General features: G+C 45.7%; 1 protein-coding gene across 1 annotated transcript; it reads right to left on the reverse strand.

The window, feature by feature from the left end:
- Positions 1 to 7,139: 7,139 nt before the first annotated feature.
- LOC308487747 (major histocompatibility complex class I-related gene protein) lies at positions 7,140 to 17,413 on the reverse strand (the record flags this gene model as incomplete). The annotated part of the gene is given in 7 exon segments (XM_081026397.1): positions 7,140 to 12,021; positions 16,402 to 16,447; positions 16,451 to 16,507; positions 16,511 to 16,588; positions 16,592 to 16,674; positions 17,315 to 17,398; positions 17,401 to 17,413. Coding segments are annotated over 7 exon segments (636 nt in total). The 3' UTR covers positions 7,140 to 11,746.
- Positions 17,414 to 21,560: the final 4,147 nt, after the last annotated feature.

Raw genomic sequence — 21,560 nt, forward strand, 5'->3', positions numbered from 1 at the left:
TTGTACACCTGAAATCTATGTAATTTACTAACAATTGTCATCCCAATAAATTAAAAAAAGAAGTGAGGGTGGACTAGACATCCTTCCATATGAGAATCAGTCAAGGGAGAAAAACTAACTACAGGTAGTTAACTATAAAATGTTCTTTGGCCATTGTCCTATCCTGTCTTTAAAGATTTTGGTTCTAAGAAGCCTAAGATTTTGGTTCTCAGTTTTTTCCCATCCCCAGCCAAGGCCGACCTAATGCTTAGGAAGTTTCAGATGTGGTGGGGCAGAGTCCCAAGGAGGCTTTTTTCAGTTTGGCCCTTTCTCTGTTTGATTTTGAATTTGTCCACGCCGTGATGGTGTGAGCGCGTGTCACCGTGGGTGTTCCTAGTGGTGAGTCTCGGTAGAATTGTTTTCCAGTGTGTCAGTGGGAGTGTGTCAGTGGGTGTTGGTGGGGAGGGGCTTAGTCATTTGGGCTGCATTGAATAAAGGCAATGATCCAAATGGACCGCAGAGCCCCTGAGGTGTCTTTTCTGTTATGAGGGGGAGTTTGGATTTGTTTGTTTTGAGGCTTATATATGATTTTTAAATTATTGTACTTTGCTAGGTTTGGGGGCCAATATTATTATGTTTGTCATGTGTTTCCAATTGCGTAGAAGAATTAGATTTATTTTTTAAAAAAACATTAGTTTGTGTGCCTGTGCTTGAGGACCAGCAGCAACCCTTTACCCCCTTCACCTCTCATGGATGGGAGAGTAAAATAGAATGAAGGAAAGGGTACGGCTTTGCGCCTTTTTTTTTTTTTTTTTTTGCCATGAGATCTAACTAAACTGGAAGGGTTTGATAATTAACAATCCTTCCCACTCAGCTGCTGTTTCCCAAAATAGCATCTCCTTTGCTGCCAGGGTAGATGGGGGACCTTCAGGGGAGGAAGACACAAAGGTGCCCCCTTTATGAAGCCTGCATCTATGTGAGATCTTGAAGGCAGAGGGGAAAACCCAGGGGATTAAATTAGCAGGCAGCCCAGGCTCCACCTGGAAGGGAAATAGATAATAGGCTTTAAAGACAGGAAACAGCTTCGTGCTCCAAAATAATAATTTTCAAAAGTAACACATGATAGATGCTGGGAAGGCATTTTTCCCCCTCAGTTCATAATTTGGAAGCAAAATCGCTCTTTAAGATGCAGCTCAGTGAATGAGTCAGGTCTTCTGGTATTCCTGCAATTCTGCTCACCTCACCCCATGTTTGGAAGGACTGTTGCAGCCAGCCCTTTCAACCTGATTCCTACGTAGGTACAGAAATTGCTCAACACCAGGTCTGGAGAGATCTGATTAGGGCTGGTGTCACGTTTTCTTTATCTTCTTTTTTTCTTCTTCTTCTCTGCCTTGTCCTCTTTCGTTCTTGCTTCCCTTCCCCCTTTTCTGCTCTTTTGGCCTGCCATTTTTACCTGTTCCTCTTCCTTTTCTCTAAATGACTGCCTTCACACACCCCCATGTCAATTTGCTCTGCCAGTCCAGGCTCTCTAGGGTCCTGAAATGTCTCCTGTCATGAATGGAGATGTGGATGGGAAGGAAAAGCACACAAGGCGCTAAACAAAGGGAACACACCAGCAACCCGGCCTTGGAGAAGCTCAGGAGCCTGAAGATAAAGGAGGAAGGCAGAGAAATGGAAGGACTGAACATGTTCCCAGAGGAGTCAAAGATGACACATCTCAAGTTGGAGTCTAGATTTTGCTGTTTTTAAATTTCCCTGAAAATATACCCAGAGGGTATTAAAAGAGCTATCCAAACCAGAAATCTGTTCTGTGAATTAATTCAGTCAAGCTCAGCTGCTAGACACTGTGGGCTGGGCTCCTTTTGCCCTGTGTACCTGCTTCCACTCTACGAGTCACATTCTAGATGGTGGTCTGATCATACTCCCATGTCCCTCTGGGTGGGGACTTCCCCAGGGCAGCAGCAGGTCTCCTGTGTGTATCCTCAGTGCCCAGTACAGCCCTTGGTCCAAAGGAGGCACTCAAATGCTGGAAGGACTCTTTAAGTGTTGGATGGATGGAGATGGATAGATGGATGGATAAATATTAGAGGAAGACACTTGGAATACTTATACATTCTCTCTTTTTCTCCTGATATTCTAGAAAAGGGAATAGACAGTTGACAAATTTTTTCTGACAGAGAGGCAAAACAGAGAAGTGTTATGATTGACTTTGATTTTCCAACGAGACTTCTCCTCACATATCCTCTTCAGCACCTAGCACTGTACATGGCATGCATGAGGTTACAGTCGGCACACGTTTGCTGAATTCATGATTTAGAGAGAAGAAAAACAGCTATTTTCCCTTAGGAAGAAGTTTCCAGGAAAGAGGTTGGAGGAGCAGTATACAGTGATACAAATATAAAGCATTTTACGACATTACCTTTCCCACCCTTGACTCTGTGAAACACCTTAAAGAAGCAAAAACCTCGTGATGAAAGGAGATAGTTTGTAGACTATGGAAGGGCTATTAAAGTAAAGAGAGAAGAATGGGAGTATATACGTGGTGCCATATTTCCAAAGGACCCTCCTTCAAGGCATTTGTGGCTGACTCACATGTTGGACTTTCGGTACCAGGGATGCTGACATTCTTTTTACTTTGGCAACAACTCTGCATGATAGAGGGGTATTAATTAGGGAGCAATGCTAGTGCCAGAACAGTAGGCAAACTAGAACACTTGCAGCCCAGAGAGCACAGCTTCTGCTCTGCCCCAAATTGGAGTGGGAGAAAGGCTGTGTGTATCCAGAAAGGACTGGCATGATGCTAAGCAAATACGTGACCATGCAGGTATGGAACACGAGTACAATGACAAGATAGCTCAATCTGAGATTTTGCATTCAGCTAGCTTTAAGGCCATTCATTTATCCAACTTCTCCCCCACTCCGCATGCCCTGCAAAACCAACAGAGAGCATAGGAGAGCTGAGATTTACTTAGGCCAGCAGCTTTACCAAATTCTGAACACAGAATATGCCAGAGAGGTGTGAGAAAGGGCAGTTAATAGGTTGGCTCCTTAACACATTAAAGGCAGTTAATGTGTTAATCCTGAGCAAAGCTGTGCTACTGCCTCATTAGCACATTAATTCTACTGACAATTCTGTGCAGTCCAGTATCACTTAATAACCTAGGCATTTCTGGAGCGTGTTTTACAAAATCAAGTTGTATTGACTAGAATTGCAAACGAAGACTCTTAGTATGAAGTGGTAGCCCCCCTGCTTGTGCAAAAAGAGACTGAAATTCAACTCACCTTGAGGGGCTACCACCAAGCAATGAAAACTTTCAGTCACACAGGTAGATGATACTCACCTTAGGTGGAGGCATCTTCAAATTGTGAAAGACGGCAGCAAGATCCAGGCACCAGATACCTTGCATTTTTCTTCTATGGGATTTTGAAACCGTGAAAATGCTCGCCCCTCCTCCACCCCAATACTCCCCAAACAAATTACTTGTAATGTTATAACATGAGGTCATCAAATTCTCATAATAGACTTTTCAGATTATTCCACTGTTAATGGGTCCCCTTAAGTGTCGTAAGTTACAAACTACTGATTGCAAATGAAATGGGATTTTTCTAAAAAAGAGTTTTTGGGTGTCTCTAACAGGCACAGATCATTTTAACAAGCTGGAACTGTCAGTCGATTTTATTGTTTGGCCAATTTCTATGTGGAACTAGTTTCATGGAAGCCAAATAATTACAAGTTATCATAACAGAAATGAGTTGCTGCATTGTCCTTCAATGTTTTTTGAAATGTATTTTGAAATAATTATAGAGTAACAGGAAAGCACTAAGATAGTACAGAGAGGTGCCATGTCCCCTTCACCAAGTTTCCTTCATGGTTACAGCTTACGTAATTATGGTACAATATCAAAATCAAAAAACTGAAACTGGTATGTGTATAGTTCTATGTCATTTTATCACGGGTAGATTCATGTGACCCCCCACTGCAATCGAGATAGAGGGCTCTCTCATGTCACCTCTTTATAGTCATATTTGCCCCCTCCTCCCCAAACCATCTCTAACCCTGGCAACCATTAATCTGTTTTCCATCTCTATAATTTTATTATTTTGAGAATGCTATAGAAATAGAATTTTATATAGTATGTGACCTTTTGAGATTGGCTTTTTGTTTTTTTTTAAAGGAGAGCACAGCTCACAGTGGCCCATATGGGGATAAACCGTCAACCTTAGTGTTATTAGCACCACACTCTAACCAACTGAGCTTACCAGCCACCTCAAGACTGGCTTTTTCAATCTCAAATGCTCTTGAGATTCATCCAAATTGTTGCATAAATAGTTTATTCCATTTTATTTCTGAGCAGTATTCCATAGCTGGGGTGTATTATTGTTTGACCATTCATCTACCATGGTTCCCCGAAAATAAGATCTAGCCGGACAATCAGCTCTAATGCGTCTTTTGGAGCAAAAATTAATATGACTTGGTATTATATTATATTATATTATGTCCGGTATTTACATTATATTATTATTATATTATACCCAGTCTTGTATTATATTATATTATATTATATAAGACCGGGTCTTATAGTGAAATAAGACCCGGTCTTATATTAATTTTTGCTCCAAAAGATGCATTAGAGCTGATTGTCCGGTTAGGTCTTACTTTCGGGGAAACATAGTGTGAAGGGACATCTTGGTTGTTTCCAGTTTTGGACTATTACAGATAAAGCTGCTATGAATAATTGTGTACAGATTTTATATGAACATACTTTTCATTTCTCTGTGGTAAATTGCTAGGAGTATAATTGCTGGGTAAATATATAGTTTTTGAAGAAATGCCCAAACTCTTTTCCAGAATGCCTGTACCATTCTCTGTTCCCACCAACAATGGATGAGAGATCCAGTTTCTCCACATCCTCGCCAGCATTTAGTGTTGTCACTATTTTTTATTTTAGCAATTCTGATAGGTGTGTACTGATATCTCACTGTGGTCTTAACTTGCATTCTCCTAATGACTAGTGATGTTGAACATATTTATGTAAAGACATGAAGTTTATAATTGGTTTCTTTTGGCAAATCATTTTACTCTTTCCAAGCCTCAATTTTCTAATCTGTAAAATGAGAGAATTTAACTATATGACCTCTAAATAATCCTCCAGCTCTAAAATCCTACCCCTGGATCTACCTTGGGTGAGTTTGTTTGCAAGGTGAGGTGCTTTTAATTTTCCTGTTGTGCACCAGCTATTCTCATCTGACAAGAATTAACATGCAATGAATCTCCTCTATGGCCTTCACTGACATTTCCAGAAATGTGTGACAACTCCCTATGGCTTCATCTGGCCCTCCAGGCCTTCCTTATTCAGCATGAAAGTTACACGGTCAAAGGCTGAACAAAAACCACTCAGACTTTCACAGATTTATAAGGGACTTTATCGCTCTTCTGATTCACTGTCAGGTTGTTTTTATTCCTTTGTTACCAAGGTTCACTATAGACCATAGTTTTGAGATGATACCGTACAGTTTTCATCAAGCAGCAACCGAGTGCCTACTGTGTGCAGAAAGGGTGGCGTACTGGAAAGAGCACATGCTGTATATGGAGAAGGACGTGGGTTTGAATCATGTCTCTACCACTGATTAACTGTGACCTTGTCAAAAAACATAACTTATCTGAACTTCAGCGAAATGGAGATAAGAACACCTGCTGATAAAGTGTTATGAGGAACAGAGATAATATATGTAAAGTGCTCAGTTCATAGTAAGCACTCAATAAATGGGAGCTGTGATAATGTGGGACACGAAGAATAAGTCCTTGGAAACACACACACACACACACATACACACACACGCCTCTCATTTAATTCCTACATTAGCTCTAGGAGACAGGTAGTTACAAACCTGTTTTTATAAAACCGAGGCTAAGAAGTTAAATAACTTAAGATCACCCTGATACTAAGTGAAGAAGATGGAATTCAAACTGTGTCCTTACAGCGTTTACAGTCGAGCCAGAGAGATAAGCTGTGCAGAAACAGATACACACCAACACAGTAGCCAAGTGGCAATTGAACAGCAGAGCCAAAAAGCATTTACAAGTTTAGAGAGGGAGTTCATTCTGAGTATAGGCCGGCTGGGGAAGGCAAAAGGAAAAAAGAGGACTAGAACTTACTCTGTCTCGCTGAATATCCTTAAGTCCCTAGATGTCACCATCAGTTTGTTGGGGGCGATCGGATGGCTCAGTTGGTTAGAGTGAGCTCTGAACAACAAGGTGGCAGGTTCGATTCCCACGTGGGCCAGGGAGCTGTGCCCTCCACAACTAGACTGAAGACAACGAGCTGCCGCTGAGCTTCCTGAGGGGCGGCCGGATGGCTCAGTTGGTTAGAGCATGAGCTCTCAACAACAAGGTTGCTGGTTCAATTCTCACATGGGATGGTGGGCTGTGCCCCCTGCAACTAAAGATTGAAAACAGCAACTGGACTTGGAGCTGAGCTGCGCCCTCCACAACTAGATTGAAAGACAATGACTTGGAGCTTCTGAGCCCTGGAGAAACACACTCACTATTCCCCAATATTCCCCAATAAAATTTATAAAACAGACAAACCAAATAAAAAAAAATCCAAATGCTTGTTGGTCCTGGAAGCCCAGCCCAGCCACTGTGGGGATAGAGGCAGCACTCAGCTCTCGCACTCCTCCCTCGCACTCCGTCCTTCCATTAATCGGATATTTATATGCAGGTCCTCCCATTTCATTCTAACGTTTTATCCAACCTGTGTTGTTCAGCATTATCACAAAAGGTCACTGTCAGCGTTGTATTTCGTCTGTTAACACAAAACCCCAGGTCTAGTTTATAGAAATACATTCTAAATTACCTGCCTTAAAATCATGTTCTACAATGGGAGCTTGGTAGGCTTACAGGCATATGTCTGGGCCATTTCTGCACTTGGTAATTTTCAAAATATCTCTTGGGCTCTCTTGCCTCTATAGTCTGGCTCACAGTAGGTTATTTATTACTAAAAGTCACTCTGTCAATATGTGTGAGTATTGAGTGCCTCCTATATGCCAGGCACCAGAGTCTTAGGCTCTCATGGAACATTCTATGAATGGCTGATTAACTAAAGAAGGACGTAAGAATTTCATGTGAATACCACTACCCATGGCAGATTATTAGCAAACTCTGTGTCTTTAATGACAATACAGTATATACAGTGACACATTCCTTGTGGCAGGGGACAGTCCTTGAACATTCCATCATTGGGCCTACACACACACGTCATCGTGTAGACTGATTTCAAGTCCAAGACACTGGACACTTGGTAATTTTCAAAATATCAATCTTTTTATCAAAATATCAATCTATTTATCAATCTTTCAAATTCGATCTGAATTTCCGTTGCAAAGGTCTCCACGGGGTTAGAGGAGCTTCGTCTTGTCTTCAACCCCCCTTGATCTCAGAGATCGATAACTAATTCGGTAAGGTGGAGGGCCGCCCAAATACTCAGCCTCAGGAGGTCACGTCTGGGTGGGCAACTTCCTGTTCTGTGTAATCCACACATCATGTATTTGTGAGTAAGAGACAGAGTACAGGCTTTCAGATCTTTTAAAGTACCTCAAGGGATTGTATTCAGCCGCTGATGAGACTCCAAATTCTTTACTTTTTATTATCCCAGCCCTCCAAATTTCCCCAGAATTGTCACCTATTAAGAGTTTGTGTCTTCTTGTTGTGTTCCCAGAATTCTTTATTTATGCTACTGTCATGTTGCTCAGAAAAAAACAACAGAGCTTTCACTCAGTTCAGGTAACAGATTCACCTTAGAGCCACACCGACACCTTGAAAAGTTCAAAAAAAAAAAAAAAAAAAAGCAAAGACGCTTTAGCTTGAGGTCGAACGTCTCATTTCTTTCTTGGTTTCACTTCCTTTTCCATTCTGGTGGCTTCCCATTTTGGTCTGTAGCCTCCTGTTCCCTGCACTTATTTTCCATTTGAGAAGCTGTTTTCTCAGAAGTTGTTTTTCTCCTCCGTTGTTCCCACTCTCTGGACCTGCTTTGCTTCTTCAGAGGTCTGGCTGCTGCCACGGCACTTGCCTCAGCCCCGGTCTCGGCTTGCCAGGGCTTCAGGCCAACCCAGCCTTCCAGCTGCCGCTCGGTCCTTCAGCTCCAACTGTCCAGCTCCAAGCCGCTCAGAACCTTCTGGTCCCAAACATTCTCTCACACCCAATCCCTGCCAAGGGACAAATGTAGAAGCTCCTGCCTGATGGGTTCAGCTAACACTGAATTCAGGGAAGAAGGAAGGAGGAAGGGGGTGGCTATGAAACACATACAGAATCAGGGCTCTTTAGAAGCAGCAGTCTCACATATTTCCTAGGTCATTAACAAGAATTGATGAAATTTGTATTTCAAGACCTTTCATGAACGAAATACCCAAAGGACGACGGAAAGGAAAAATCAGATTATATAACAGCGCCATAAGCCTTAAGAATAAAAAGACAGATACTAGGTTTCAGATATTTGGGCCCCCAACATGACTGAGAACTCATTTCTCAGCACGTCTTCCCATAGCCTTCAAGAAAAATAGTGCCTCTTGTAAGGATCTCTGAATTTTGTCCCTGTCCCTCGTGTGTGTGTGTGTGGCGGGGGGGAGGAGTGTACTTAGAAAGTTTGGGATCCCTAATTTCACAAGCATGGCAATGACAAGATAAAGCATGAAATAAAGAATGTTAATGCTATAGAAACCTTTGAAAAATTCAGACAAGTCCTTGGGATGTTCATCCTGGGCCGCCGGAATGTCATATGATCCTGAATGGGACATTTCCCCTCTATGATTTCAGCTGTAAGATGACACTGTTCTTTTGCACCAGTCCGTGAGCAGTAGCTAATTAAAATACTGTACTGGTTCATTCAAGAAGTATTTACCGGGTTCCTACTACATACAAGGCATTGTGCAAACAGACTGTGTAATATGACATAAAAATTTAAAAATAGATCGCCATAAATAAACTCCATGATAGGATTATGTAAAACCTTTCAGATAATTTTAGCTGTTTGGATATACAAACAGGGCGTCTAGTTCTATCGTTTTGAATGAGTTGTCCTGTTTTTTCTCCACTATCACCCCACCCTTCCAAATCAGTTCATTCATCTTAGTCTATAGCCAATTTCCATCTATGTTCTAATGGTATGACCAGACCCACCATGGAATGTTGTGCCCTGCACACCAAGGGGGCAAACGGGGCAGCAATCTACTCTGTGGTTTGCTGGCTAAGTCATGTGACCTGACCTAAGTCAGTGGCCACCTAGAAGAAGGAAACAATTTTCTAATTTTCACAAATGTCCCATCTTGGTGAGCTGTGGCCCTGCTCATGTCCTAAGTTGGTTCACAAGCCAGAAATAGAATACATGGACAGAGATTATTGTAATCAAACAAGATTTACAACAAAGGTACATTTAATGCCATATATGGTGTTTCTTGCTATGTGGTAAGTCATTCCTGGAAGTGGCCATATTTGGTGTTCATTTAACTCAGCCAAGCCAACTGTGGGGAAGCAAAAAGGAATCTTGTTGGGGAAGGAGACCACAGTGAAAGCCTTGTTGAGTTGCCCTGGAATCACAATATGGACTCCCCTCGGTCTGAGTGTTTCCAGAAATCTTATGTCCAGGAGAGTCTAGGGTCCTGGGTCTGAACTCATATTTAACTTAGGGAAGACATCAGCACGTGCCCTCTGGCACGATGTGACCTTCTTATAGAGAATCAAAAATGGCAGGCAAACAAGAGGTAAATGACAGCAAAAATTTTAGGGGGAGGAGAGTGAGGAGGATAGAGGGGGTGTTAACTCTCACAGGGGGGCTTTTATTTACTCCTAGTGCAAACTTGCAGAGAATAAGCATAGGTATAAGTGTCCATCTACAAAAGCAGTAGAGGAAGAACAGAAATTAGAATTGAACCCTCTTCTGAGCCATAAACATACTATCATTCTTATATTAAAAGATTGCACTTGGGTCTAGATTTCTCTAGTTCCATTGGAGGTAATAATATGCCTGGTACTTATTGTTCTTACTTTCCCACAAAAGACAGAAAGAATGAGATCACTTCCACAGATCCAACCAGGCATATTTCCAAGATTCCAAGCTACAGGCAGAGATGCCCTTAGAAGAGGGCACTCAGGCTTTCTCTCAGGCCAGAAAATATGTAAAATAATCTGGCCATTCACAGGCCATGAGAGATGGCTACTCTCATGGGTGGTCCTACCCTGTTTGTAGGGTCACCGTCATGGCACCCACAATCGTCAAAGCTCTTGCATAATAAACATTCTCATGAGAGGCGCAAAAGGCCATTTTATGATGTAGTGAGGTGCCCTTCACAGGTAGAACTCACGTGGAGGCTGGGTGCTCAAGTCAAAGGTACTGGAGAAGACATTTCCTGCACTTGGTTGGAAGCTTCCTTCCAGCTCGGAGATTATCTATTTATTTGTAAGCCATCATTGAGGATAGGAGGGTAGTTATGTCATGAGACAAGCTATACTTAGAGCCAAATGTGGTACAGGAGTCCATCAAATGAGCTTGACAGCCAACAGTCTTTTTGAAACCAGAGAACAAAGAAAACTTTGTGGCTCTATCTTCTGCCATAAATGCTCAATCCTGTAACATCCAGGTCTGTTGCAGGTGTGGCACAACTTTGAGCCCTGAACTGGAGTCCACAGGGGCCAGAGGAGACCACAGTTCCCAGCCAGAGGAATGACAACTGGACAAGAGCTATCTCCAATCATTGATCTGGGGTAGGAAGGTAGATGACTCCATTTTGCTCTGAAAGGAAGACTTTTCAGTCAGATACGTGCATTTTTCCTTATAGCTCAAAAAAAAAAAAAGATTACGAAATGTTCAGCAAAATCTAAGAAGCTGGCACTGACACTTTTAGTCTGCTTTGTCAAGATTCTCTCAGTACCCAACAAATTTTAATTCAAATGCACAAACTCCACAAGATAAAAAGCAGAAACTCACAGTGTGTATCGTTCTTGAGAGAGGAGTGGCAGCAGCTCTCATTTATTGCCTTGGGATTAGCGCTGTACTTTATAAAGAAAACATCAGAATGACCTACTAACTCGCTGAGTTGATGTTCTATGAAAGGGGTTGGTTTTACCTTGATCTAATAACATGCTTTATACCCTATCACTTCAATTGGGGTTGAAGTCTGTGGTAATGAAGCACCAAGCCCCCGGCCCCCACTGGGTTCACACCCGTGTTCTAGGTCCCATCAATATTAGGCTGTGATCAACTTGAGCACCTCCTGAATCCAGCGGGGGAATGACCGCACAAGACAGCAGGGATCACATCTGCCTTTTGCATTGCTACATCCCGGGGTCCAGTACAGAGCCTGGAACATAGTAGGGACTTCATACATATTTAGAGAATGAATGAATTTTCCCCCCAAGGTATGAAGACCCTATATCTCTCCCATTTCTCCTTCCCCTGAGTCTTATTTTCCATGTCGACTCTTCAACATTTCACGTATTAAAAGATGAATTTAGAAGGAAACGTTCTTTCATATGATTGGGGCAGAAAAATGTTTGTCAAATGGGAAAACTTACTGCCATCTCAAAACAAAGGGCAAAACAAAAAGTCAATAGTAATGAAAAATAAAGATCTAGTTTGGAAAGAGACAAATCAAGATCACTCTGTCTTCTCTGACCCAGCTTCTGGGAGGACAGTTCACCTGGACAGGAGTTGAACTCCTCTCTTGACGTCAAGCGTCACGGCACCTATGAAACAGACCACTCTCCTTGCAAGCGTTACCCCTGCTGTGTGGCCGCAGAGGTGTTCCAAGTCCTTTTGTGATCACAGAGTGTGGCCCACCCCGTTCCCAAATGGAGCTTGGAGTGGCAGGTGCAGAAAAGAAAGCTTGTGGAGCTGCAGGAGTGACAGTCTGTGGCCCCCTCGGAGCCTTCCACGTGCCTCTCACCTTGGGGCCTTCTTCTCCAGGCGAGGATGCCGACTCCAGCCAGGGCAATCACAAGGACAATGGACCCAAGGACAGCTTTCATCAGCAGAGGGACAGCTCCTGACTCTGAAAGCAAGCACATGAGGGAAAACCCACAGGTCCTCCTCCTCTTCTACATTAACTTTTGGGGGCTTTCATCACTTTTTCAGATCATCAGGAAGCCAATACCATTTTCTTCCTCTTGTTTCTCACTTCACAGCCCCATTAGGGCAATAATCTAAAACAGGGACAGCAGTTCTCAAAGTGGAGCCTGAATGCCCCCGGGGTCCTCAAGACTCTCAGAGGGTCCTTGAGGTTTAAGTCACGATCCCCCTCCCCCGCCTTTTCTTAGAAAATCTCAACCTCTCACATGTGCACAGGGGAGATTTCTAGAGGCTACACGACGACATCATTGCTCTGATGGTGACTGGAATCAGTGCTTGTGTTTTCTTAACTTTCAAAAATTAAAAAGAAATTTTTAATTTGTAATTCAGTAAATAGCAACAGATATAACCAACATAAACAAAAGCTCTTTGGCGTCTTCAATAATTTTTATGAGCATAAAAGTTTTTATGAATATAAAGGAGTCCCAAGACCAAAAAGGGACAGAACCTCTGATTTCAAAGACTGGTTCTAACACACACCGTGATCCCTGCCTGCCGCTTACCCCCCTTCCTCAACCTCAGCTCCCAGACAGCCCCAACCTGGTTCTTACAATGCGGGACTTGAAGAACCATCTGGACGTCACAGTGCTCCACGTGACAGGAGTAAAGGTCACTGCTTTGAGTCTCCAGCTCACCTGATCCCCATGTCTGATAGGTCCCGTCCCCACTGGGAAGAATGTCTCCATAATCCATTTCTTGGAGGACTGCTTCACCGTTTCTCATCCAGATCATGGAAATTTCGGGGGGCGGATAAAAGCCATAAACTCTGCAGAAAGGAGTTGTAATCCCTGGAAAAGTTTCTTTGCGACTTACTCTGACCAGTGGGGGCTCTAGGAAGCAGAATATAAAGTTAAATAGAAACATCTTCTGTACTGAGCATACAAATATTAGAACTTGATGACTGGGTTCCCAGTTAATTTTCTTCATTGCGGGAAACATCTGAAACCAAGAATGGCCCAGCACCCAGGCTCACCAACAACAAACTTATTTATTATGTACTTTCTGCTAGGGCAGTGTGCTGGAGAATAATGAATGTGGAGTGGAGCCATGTAACTGAGCTACATAACGTGTAAGTGACTCTTTATGAGAAGTAATTCAGCAAAAGATTGGAGATCAGAGCTCAACACTCCCTTTTCCAATTCTGTGCTAGTGCAAACAGATATCAAGCCATTTCAGCTCAGCTTTGGTTCTGAATGGCCTTGTGTACTCAGGCTGGTACTTTGGTGATTGCTGTTTGTCTGAATGATTTTGTCTCCTTCCTCCCCCCCACCGCTCATCCGAACCCCCAAGGGCAATGACATTAGGAGGTGGGGCCTTTGGGAAGTGCTTAACTCATGAGGGCAGAACCCTCAAAAATGGGATTAACGCCTTAGAAACGAGGATCCCTGTGAGGACACAGCAAGAAGTCCGCAGTCTGCAATCTGGTCTGCAATCTGGAACAGAGCCTGCATCTGACCAGCCCTCATGCTGGTACCCCGATCCTGGAGTTTTAGCCTCCAGAACTATAAGAAACAAGTTTCTGTTGTTTGTTCGTACCCAGTCTGTGGTATTTTGTTGTAGCGCCTGAAGGGACTGAGGTAGCGATTGTCATCAGACAAAAATATACGTGATGGTTACGCCCTTGAAAGGGCTCTAGAGATTCGTATCAGAGATGGGCACGCACAGTGATGATAAGGAATTGTCCACCGTGGCCTTGCTCCCACGTGGCCATTCTGCGCAATTCCCCACGTGGTGCTGTCCTTAATGTTTCCCGCTGATACGGGGTCATATCCAAACGTGAGCCACACAGAGCCCAATGTCATGCCCGGGGGGCTGCTTCCTGCAGCCCTTTCCCCCACTGTGCTGTCTGCCACCCCAATACAGGGAATAACCTACACCTCAACAATACCTTTCTTTTCTGTTTCCTGAGACATGACATTGAGTAGGAGAAAAAGGTGTTCCAACGTTAAAAAGCACGTATAAACGCTACCAGGAGAGAGCGTCTGCCTATTGACAGATCCTTCCCTAGGAGGGGGTTTTGACCATGGGGTGGAGACCCCATTAGGACACTCATGGGAGAGAGAGAGGAGGCTTGGAAGGGGAAGTCACACTTCCCATACTCTTCTCACACACCCCAGGTGCCCAGGCGTCCCTCTTCCCCTTTTTTCCAAAGAGCTCCGCACCCCAGAGAGCATCAACAGGATTACTATTAACCCTCAAATCCCAATTCATCCCAATTGATCGCATCTTTTTCCTAGTTCCCTATCTTCTCCCTAGTTCTGGATTTCCCAAGAACAGCAGGCCAGGCAACTAGGGCTTCTCCATTTGCAGCCAAAGACTATGCCACTCATCCAGATGAGAAGTGGAGACTCCACGGCCCTTCTGCAGGCCTGACTGTCTCATGATGAAGGGTCCCATGCAACCCCAAGTTGGCCATAGACTTCACCTAGATCCTGAGCTGCCAGACATTCTTCAGTCTGGCAACAACAATAACATTAACTGTGTGAGCAGAGACCTACAGTATACACGGAGCTTGCATGTACAGAAGCAACTTCTTATTTCACAGAAGTTTCTGTGAGATAGTCATATCACGCCTGTTTATTTTACTCAAGGTCATTGTTTTGTTGGTCTAGCATGTGTTTGGCCCATTTTTTTTTTCTGATAACAAGAACCCATTCTCCTGACAAACACAGGCCACGTATTGGAAAATTAGTCGACCCCACCCCAACAGGTGCTTCTGTTAAGATGGACCAATCTTCATCCTGCCACCCAAACATAACCCAACTGTGTGCCCTGGTTATTCTCTCTTCGCTAACCCCCAGATATAGCCTCTGCCCTTCTGAGCCGTGCTCTGTGCCCCAGGAGGCTGTGCTCTTCGGACCACCTCCAGGGCTCCCTTGCCCCCAGCTTCTGGCTGGGCCTGGCCTGTGGGTGGAGTATCCTCAGCAGAAACTCGTACAACTCGGGGAGAGAATGGTTGGGGTCTTGTCCCCCAGTCCCCCAGCCACTGCGGTCTGCCAGCGATGGTGTTTCCCCCAGGCCACAGCTCGCTAGTAGCTTCTTCCTGGGCACCTTGCTGGGCTCTGGTAATAGCAGTGCCTTCAGATCTGGGGGTGTAATGGCTTCCTTCTGTTGCAAACCTCTAGGTATTTCACTATCCCTTACTGGTTTCCTCAACCCTTACTGTATCTCTGTAAATAACCTCGTTATTGAATTCTCCTCAGTTAAACCATTTTGAGTATGCCATTTAGTTCTTGCCAGGACTCTGTTACCCATGGACAATGTTAGAAACTTATCCTGATGGTCACAACGATTAGTGCAAGAGGTGGCACATGATCCAATGGAGTCCTCCTGTGATAAACACATTTTTTGTAACTAGAGCCGGGAGAGAGAAGCCCATTCTTCTAGAATGGTGATGCTAGGCGGATTTGAGATTTGTGTTGGCTGCCACGTCCTCACCTGGGAGAAAGCCATTCAAATCTTGGTTTTAATTCCTCAGGTCCCCACACTGCCCTGATTCTTGCCTTTTAAACAGCTCCCCTCTTTGTGTTTAAGCCAGTTTGAGTAGGTTTCTGTTACCCGCAACATTACAATTAAGATGGTTATTCAGCTAGGGAGTAGGAGAGTGAAGCTCAAACTCCAGTTACTGCCCCCAGAGCTGACGCTCTTAGAGAGACACTCCATATTTATGACCATGGGCCTCCCAAGAGCCCCACAGCTTTGCAAAGTCCCGCCATTAAAGACCACTGCTGTGGGAAAAGGCTCACTGGTCTAGCAGGTTCCCATGGCACGATATACACATCATTCATTTTGAATAAGATTATAAGTAAAAAACTCTGTATTAACTAAAAGTTGACCGATTGAATCCTATCTTTACTGTGTAACAGGAGCTTTTTACTGAGAGAAATCTTATCATAATTCCTTTAGCAAAGACCTTCTGTTTGTTCTTTGTTAGGTGCAGATATTTACGCATACTGGTGTTGCAGGAGCCCTTACTTAGTAAACAATTTGTAAGAATTGTTCCACCACCCAAAGTATTTCCCAACCTATCACTGACAGGAGATAGAAGGATTTGTGTCACTGGCTCCCCCAAAAGGAGGGGGCCCTGGAGGTAGTTCACTCTATCAAGACAAGTGGAATTCTTGAATCTTGTCAAGACACTGATAAAAAGTAGCGAGGGAAAGTTTTCACAGGAGCTGATAGACCACGATAGTCCAACGAACAAGGATTTCAGAATAGGGTGACCATAACCTAGAGTAGAGGAAGGTGTATAAAACCAAGGGTGCTGAGGGTGCGAGGATACGGTATTCTCCCTTCCCCTTACCTGTCCTTTGTAGGGTATCTTTCCCGCACTCCAGGAATCTCCTCAATCACGCGATGCAGTCATTTTCCAGCCAGTTCTGATACTGTAACTCATGCCGACTGGCCTCTCACGCCCTCTTGGTGATGTACGCCATGGTATCCACAGCCATCCAGGCGAGTGTATCTTTATTGAAGATAATGAAATCCTGTCAGTCATATGCATATTGTAGAAATCCCGTGCTGTTTCCATCCTTCAGCAACTCACAGCCAATCACCCTCTGATAAGTGTGAAACCCTGGAACACACACACCGACCAGGGGCGTGGAGATGGGTGCCCAAGTGATGTGACTGGAGGCGTGACTCTGCCCCAGCACAGAGCACCCCACAGGCCCACCAGTCATCACCGTCTCCAGCAGCTTCCTGTGACGTCATCCCCTATCCACAAGCATTTGTGGCACACCTACTGCATGCCAAGGAACATAATTCCTGCCTTGGGGAGCTTTCCGATAATGGGAATGATTCATTGATAAACTTTATAGCACAGTGGAGGAGGGGGAGCTATGCAGGAGCCAGAACTATCCCTGAAAAAGTCAGTGTGATCAATCATTATGCATAAGTGAGCATCTCACCAAGGCTGGCCCCCAGGAAGAGAGGCCCAGGGCGGCCACATTAGATGGGACAGGAGAAGATCCAGTTCAGAGCTTGAATGAATGAGAGCCCGATAGGGGTATGGGGAGCACAGGACAAAGGGCTCCTGGGGACAACACACAATTTGGAAGCTGCACAGGGCAGATGGCAGGCACTGAACCCCATCCACCAGATTGTCTGGGCTTTGCCAACGCCACCGAGAGCAACTGCTCCCATGTACTGTCGCCCAGGGACCGCTCTCTGGGGTGGGGATGAGGCGGGGGAAAGCCTGCTGCTGCGTTCCTCACCTGAGTGATTGTAGTGCCTCTGCACCTGCAACGTGTGCTGCCAGCCCCGCAGCAGCTGAGGGTACCTCTCCCAGCGGTCAGGGCGAGGTGCTCCGCCATCCACGGGGCCCGGGGCTCCTTCAGCCGAGAGACGCTGTCGTATGTGGTGATGGGAGGAGAGTCCACATACCCCATGGAAATAAATTCAGGGATCCCATGGCCAGGATCTGAAATGCCCCGGTGAAAATATGTCAGAGAGTGAGTCCCTGGGAGGGAGGCAAAGAAGGAGGATCAGAGTCACAGACCATCTTCACCTCTGTGCTGCCCTCCATTTCATCCCCGCATCGGTGCTCGGCTACGTCCATCCCTCCTGGGCCCCAGCTGCTGCTTCCTCTTACAGAATTGGAACCTTAGGAGGTAGGGGCTGGAAAGGACTGGAGAGCTCTAGCCTAAGGCGTGGAGCCTTTTTTGTTAAGGTTTGAAAACCTTAGGATGAAATTTTACAGGTAACCTCAACTTGTACGTGAAGAAGGGAGCGCTGGCCTGGTCTGCAAGGGAAGGGCCCAGAACCACTCACTGGGCCCCCGGGTTTGCAAACACTGATAACCCAACTCCCTGTTTTACCAGTGAGGGGTCTGGGTGGATAAATAAGGGCCCCCCTCTTCACCCCGTGTGTGTGTGCGCGCGCACACACACACACACACACACACCCCAGGTCAGTCAGAGGGAGAATCCACATAAGAATTCAGCCTTCTGAGAAAACCATCTTTTCGAAGCGCAGTTCTTTTCCTATTATGCCAAACCTCCTCTGCCCCCTGGCTTCCTATGCTTTTCTCTACCTTTATTCCGGCCAGTTATCACTATGAGGATGGTCGTGGTTACTAAGTGTCAGAAGGAAGCTAACGTGAAACAAGCTTGTTTGGCCCTCCCTGCCACTTCCACATTGAACTGCTCTCAGCTCATCCAAGAAGCTGACGGTCTGGGAGACAGACAGGGCAGGTTCAAAACCATGTGATGGGTGTCCTGATGGGGGTGAGTGCGGGGCGTGCGCCCTCGGGAAGACTTTCCAGAGAAGAGATGTCTTAGGGGAGATCTCAGGGACAGGTAGGAGGTGAGCAGACCAAGGGGCTGGGTGGGGACATAGGAAGGGGAGTGGTGGCAGCCAAACAGAAACCATGTGTGCGGCAGGAGGCATGAGAGAGCGTGGCATGCTGGGAACCAGTGGCCTAGGAAAGCGGGAGCACACTGAGTGTCACAGAGAAGACGGGGAGACGTGACACCCGAGAGGGAAGCAGAGCCCAGCTGAGAAGGTCAGGCCCCACACTGTGCCAAAGGGCTGGCGGGGAGACGTCGTGCTGCAGCACCGGCTTCCTGCCCGACTGCTCAATGCGGTCGGCAAATGCCCGTCCTGCGCTTTCTGTCCTGTTACCTGCTGCCATCCTGACCCATCGAAGTCCTTCCCAGTCATCAAACCTCGTCTCCAAAGACACTCCCAGGACCAGCCCTGACATGCGCGTGGCCAGTCAAGAAGACAAAGGATTCAAACATGTAAAAGGAATAAACCGAGCTAACAAACTGTCACCTGTGTTCTATCCTTTTACCTTGACAGACAGTCCTTCACACGACCTCGAAGGCCAAGTTCAAATGTACAGATCTCAGACTTTGTGACATGCTGAACGTGAATTGGGTGGCACAGATAGCACTGTCCCCCGCTGTTCATCCCCCGGCTCTGGGCCGAAGACCCACCCCCTTCTTTGCCCACCCCTGGCTCCATCCAGTCCTGCCAAGGGCCTTGTGCCCACATGTGACACCCCTGGTCTCTCATTCAAGCTCCACAAACACTGCCCCTTGCCGCCGCGCCTCGCCCCCACTTCCTCGGGCCTCGCAGAGCATGGTTCATCCTTAGGAAGGTGGACCAAAGGAAGAGGCCTTTGTAAACCCAAGCAGCCCCAAGTTATCTGGGCAGCGAGTTCCAGTCTCAGGGCGAGCACGTCCCCCGGCCCCATGGACTCCTCACTCAGTGAAGGATGTGGGTAAGAGGGTCAGAGCAGGACCCTGTAAAGTGAAGGTCCACGTCCATGTCCGCGGCTCCTCGGGCCGGTCTAAAGGCTGTACTAGACACCACAGCCCCAAAGCCGTGCCAGACTGCCCAGCCCAATGCCCTGTCCCAGCTGTGAGCTCCCCAGCCCTTGATCTTCCCACGTGGCCCGTGTCACTGCAGAGAACCCTGGACGGATGTCGGGCTCCCATTCCCCAGGCTGAATACCACTTACTGATGTTCCCTCCTTCCTCTGCATTTATAAATACATTTATCACCCTTGTAAAAATCAGCTCACAAAATAGTTGGTTCAGCTTTTGTGCAGACAAGTCTATTTCTTTTCTCGGGACCCATCTCTGAAAGAACTTGTAACGTGCAGACACTGTCTGTTAGAACGGACCACCCCAAGTCCAGGTACCCTCACCCTGACCACTAAGGGGAGACAGGATCCTCTGAGACCGAACCAGGCCTGCGGAGCCCCCTTTCACCTGATCCCACCAGTTCTGTGAAAGCAGAACTTTTCTCCCTTTGCTCCCCGCTCCTCTAGCTGGGGTGGGAGCAGCTTGGCAGGGTTCAGAGGAGGCGCCCCAGCCTCCTGGGCCCCTCCCGGAGGTGGTATCCTGCACGTCAGCTGCAGCTCTGAGCAAGATGGAGGCTGGTCTTCCCCAGGCCTGGGCAGAGGATCAGGTCCCCAAGGCGCTTCTGCACTGCTTTGGCCTTTACCTCCCCATTTCCCTTCCTGGGGGGGTGGGGCCAGGGGTGAGGAGGCGACACAGTGGAAGCTTCTGAGATCGGGCATCTCACCACACACGTGCTGGGTCTTCTGACTGGAGCCAGGACTGACGCACAAGCACAAGTTCTAGCCCCATGGCTTAAAGACTTAAATGTAAGATCTGAAACCATAAAATATCTTGAAGAAAATATAGGAAGAAACTTCATGGACATTACCCGGAGTAAGGTTTCACTGATATATCCCCTCGCGCGAGGGAAGTAAGAGAAAAAATAAACATGTGGGATTACATCAAACTAAAAAGTTTTTTCACAGCAAAGGAAACCATCAATAAAACAAAAAGGGATCCTACTGTATGGGAAAAGATATTTGCCAATGATATATCTGATAAGGGATTAATATCACAAATCTATAAAAACTTACTCAACTCTACTCCAAAAAAACAAACAACCCAATTAAAAAATGGGCAGAGGACTTGAGGAGACATTTTTCTAAAAAGGACATACAGAAGGCAAGAAGACATATGAAGAAATGCTCAACCTCACTAACCATCAGAGAAATGCAAATAAAAACCACAATGAGATACCACCTCACCCCAGTCAAAATGGCTATCATCAATAAATCAACAAACAACAAATGCTGGCGCGGATGTGGAGAAAAGGGAACGCTAGTGCACTGTTGGTGGGATTGCAGATTAGTGCAGCCACTATGGAAAACAGTATGGAGGTATCTCAGGAATCTGAAGATAGAACTACCCTATGATCCAGTAATTCCACTCCTAGGCATCTACCCGGAGAAATCCAAAACTCCAATTCAAAAATCAGTATGCACTCCTATGTTTATTGCAGCACTTCACACAATAGCCAAGATATGGAAACAACCGAAATGCCCATCGGTTGATGACTGGATTAAGAAGCTGTGGTACATTTATACAATGGAGTATTACGCAGCCATAAAGAAGAAAGAAATCTTATCATTTGCAACAACATGGATGGATCTAGAGAACATTATGTCGAGTGAAATAAGTCAGAAAGAGAAAGACAAGTACCATATGATCTCACTTATATGCGGAATCTAAAGAAAAGAATATGTGTATGAACTAATCAGAAACAGTTTTGGGGACACAAAAAACCGAGTTGTTAGATGGGCGTGGGGGAGGGGTTGGGGATGGGGGAAGGGTGAAGGGATTGGGGGGCGGCTGGTGACCACAGGATGGCCTCAGGGTTTTTTGAGAATTACTTTGGGGAACTTATTCAATAGTGTTTGGGGATTTTGTTGGGTGTCCGATGGACATGTGTCCTGTTTGGGAGACCACCTCAGGGATGCTGTGGATGCCTGATCATGGCATTGTACACCAGAGGCTGAACATTAATGAATGCCAACTATAATTTTATGTGTATAATGTGATGGCTCGGTGTGAGGTTGGGGTGGTGGTGGATGGGGGAAGGAGGGTTCACGGTGTGAGGGATGTAAAAATAAAATAAAATAAAATAAAACTA

Source organism: Rhinolophus hipposideros (genome assembly GCF_964194185.1).
Source record: "Rhinolophus hipposideros genome assembly, chromosome: 19".
NCBI classification, from domain to species: Eukaryota; Metazoa; Chordata; class Mammalia; order Chiroptera; family Rhinolophidae; genus Rhinolophus; species Rhinolophus hipposideros.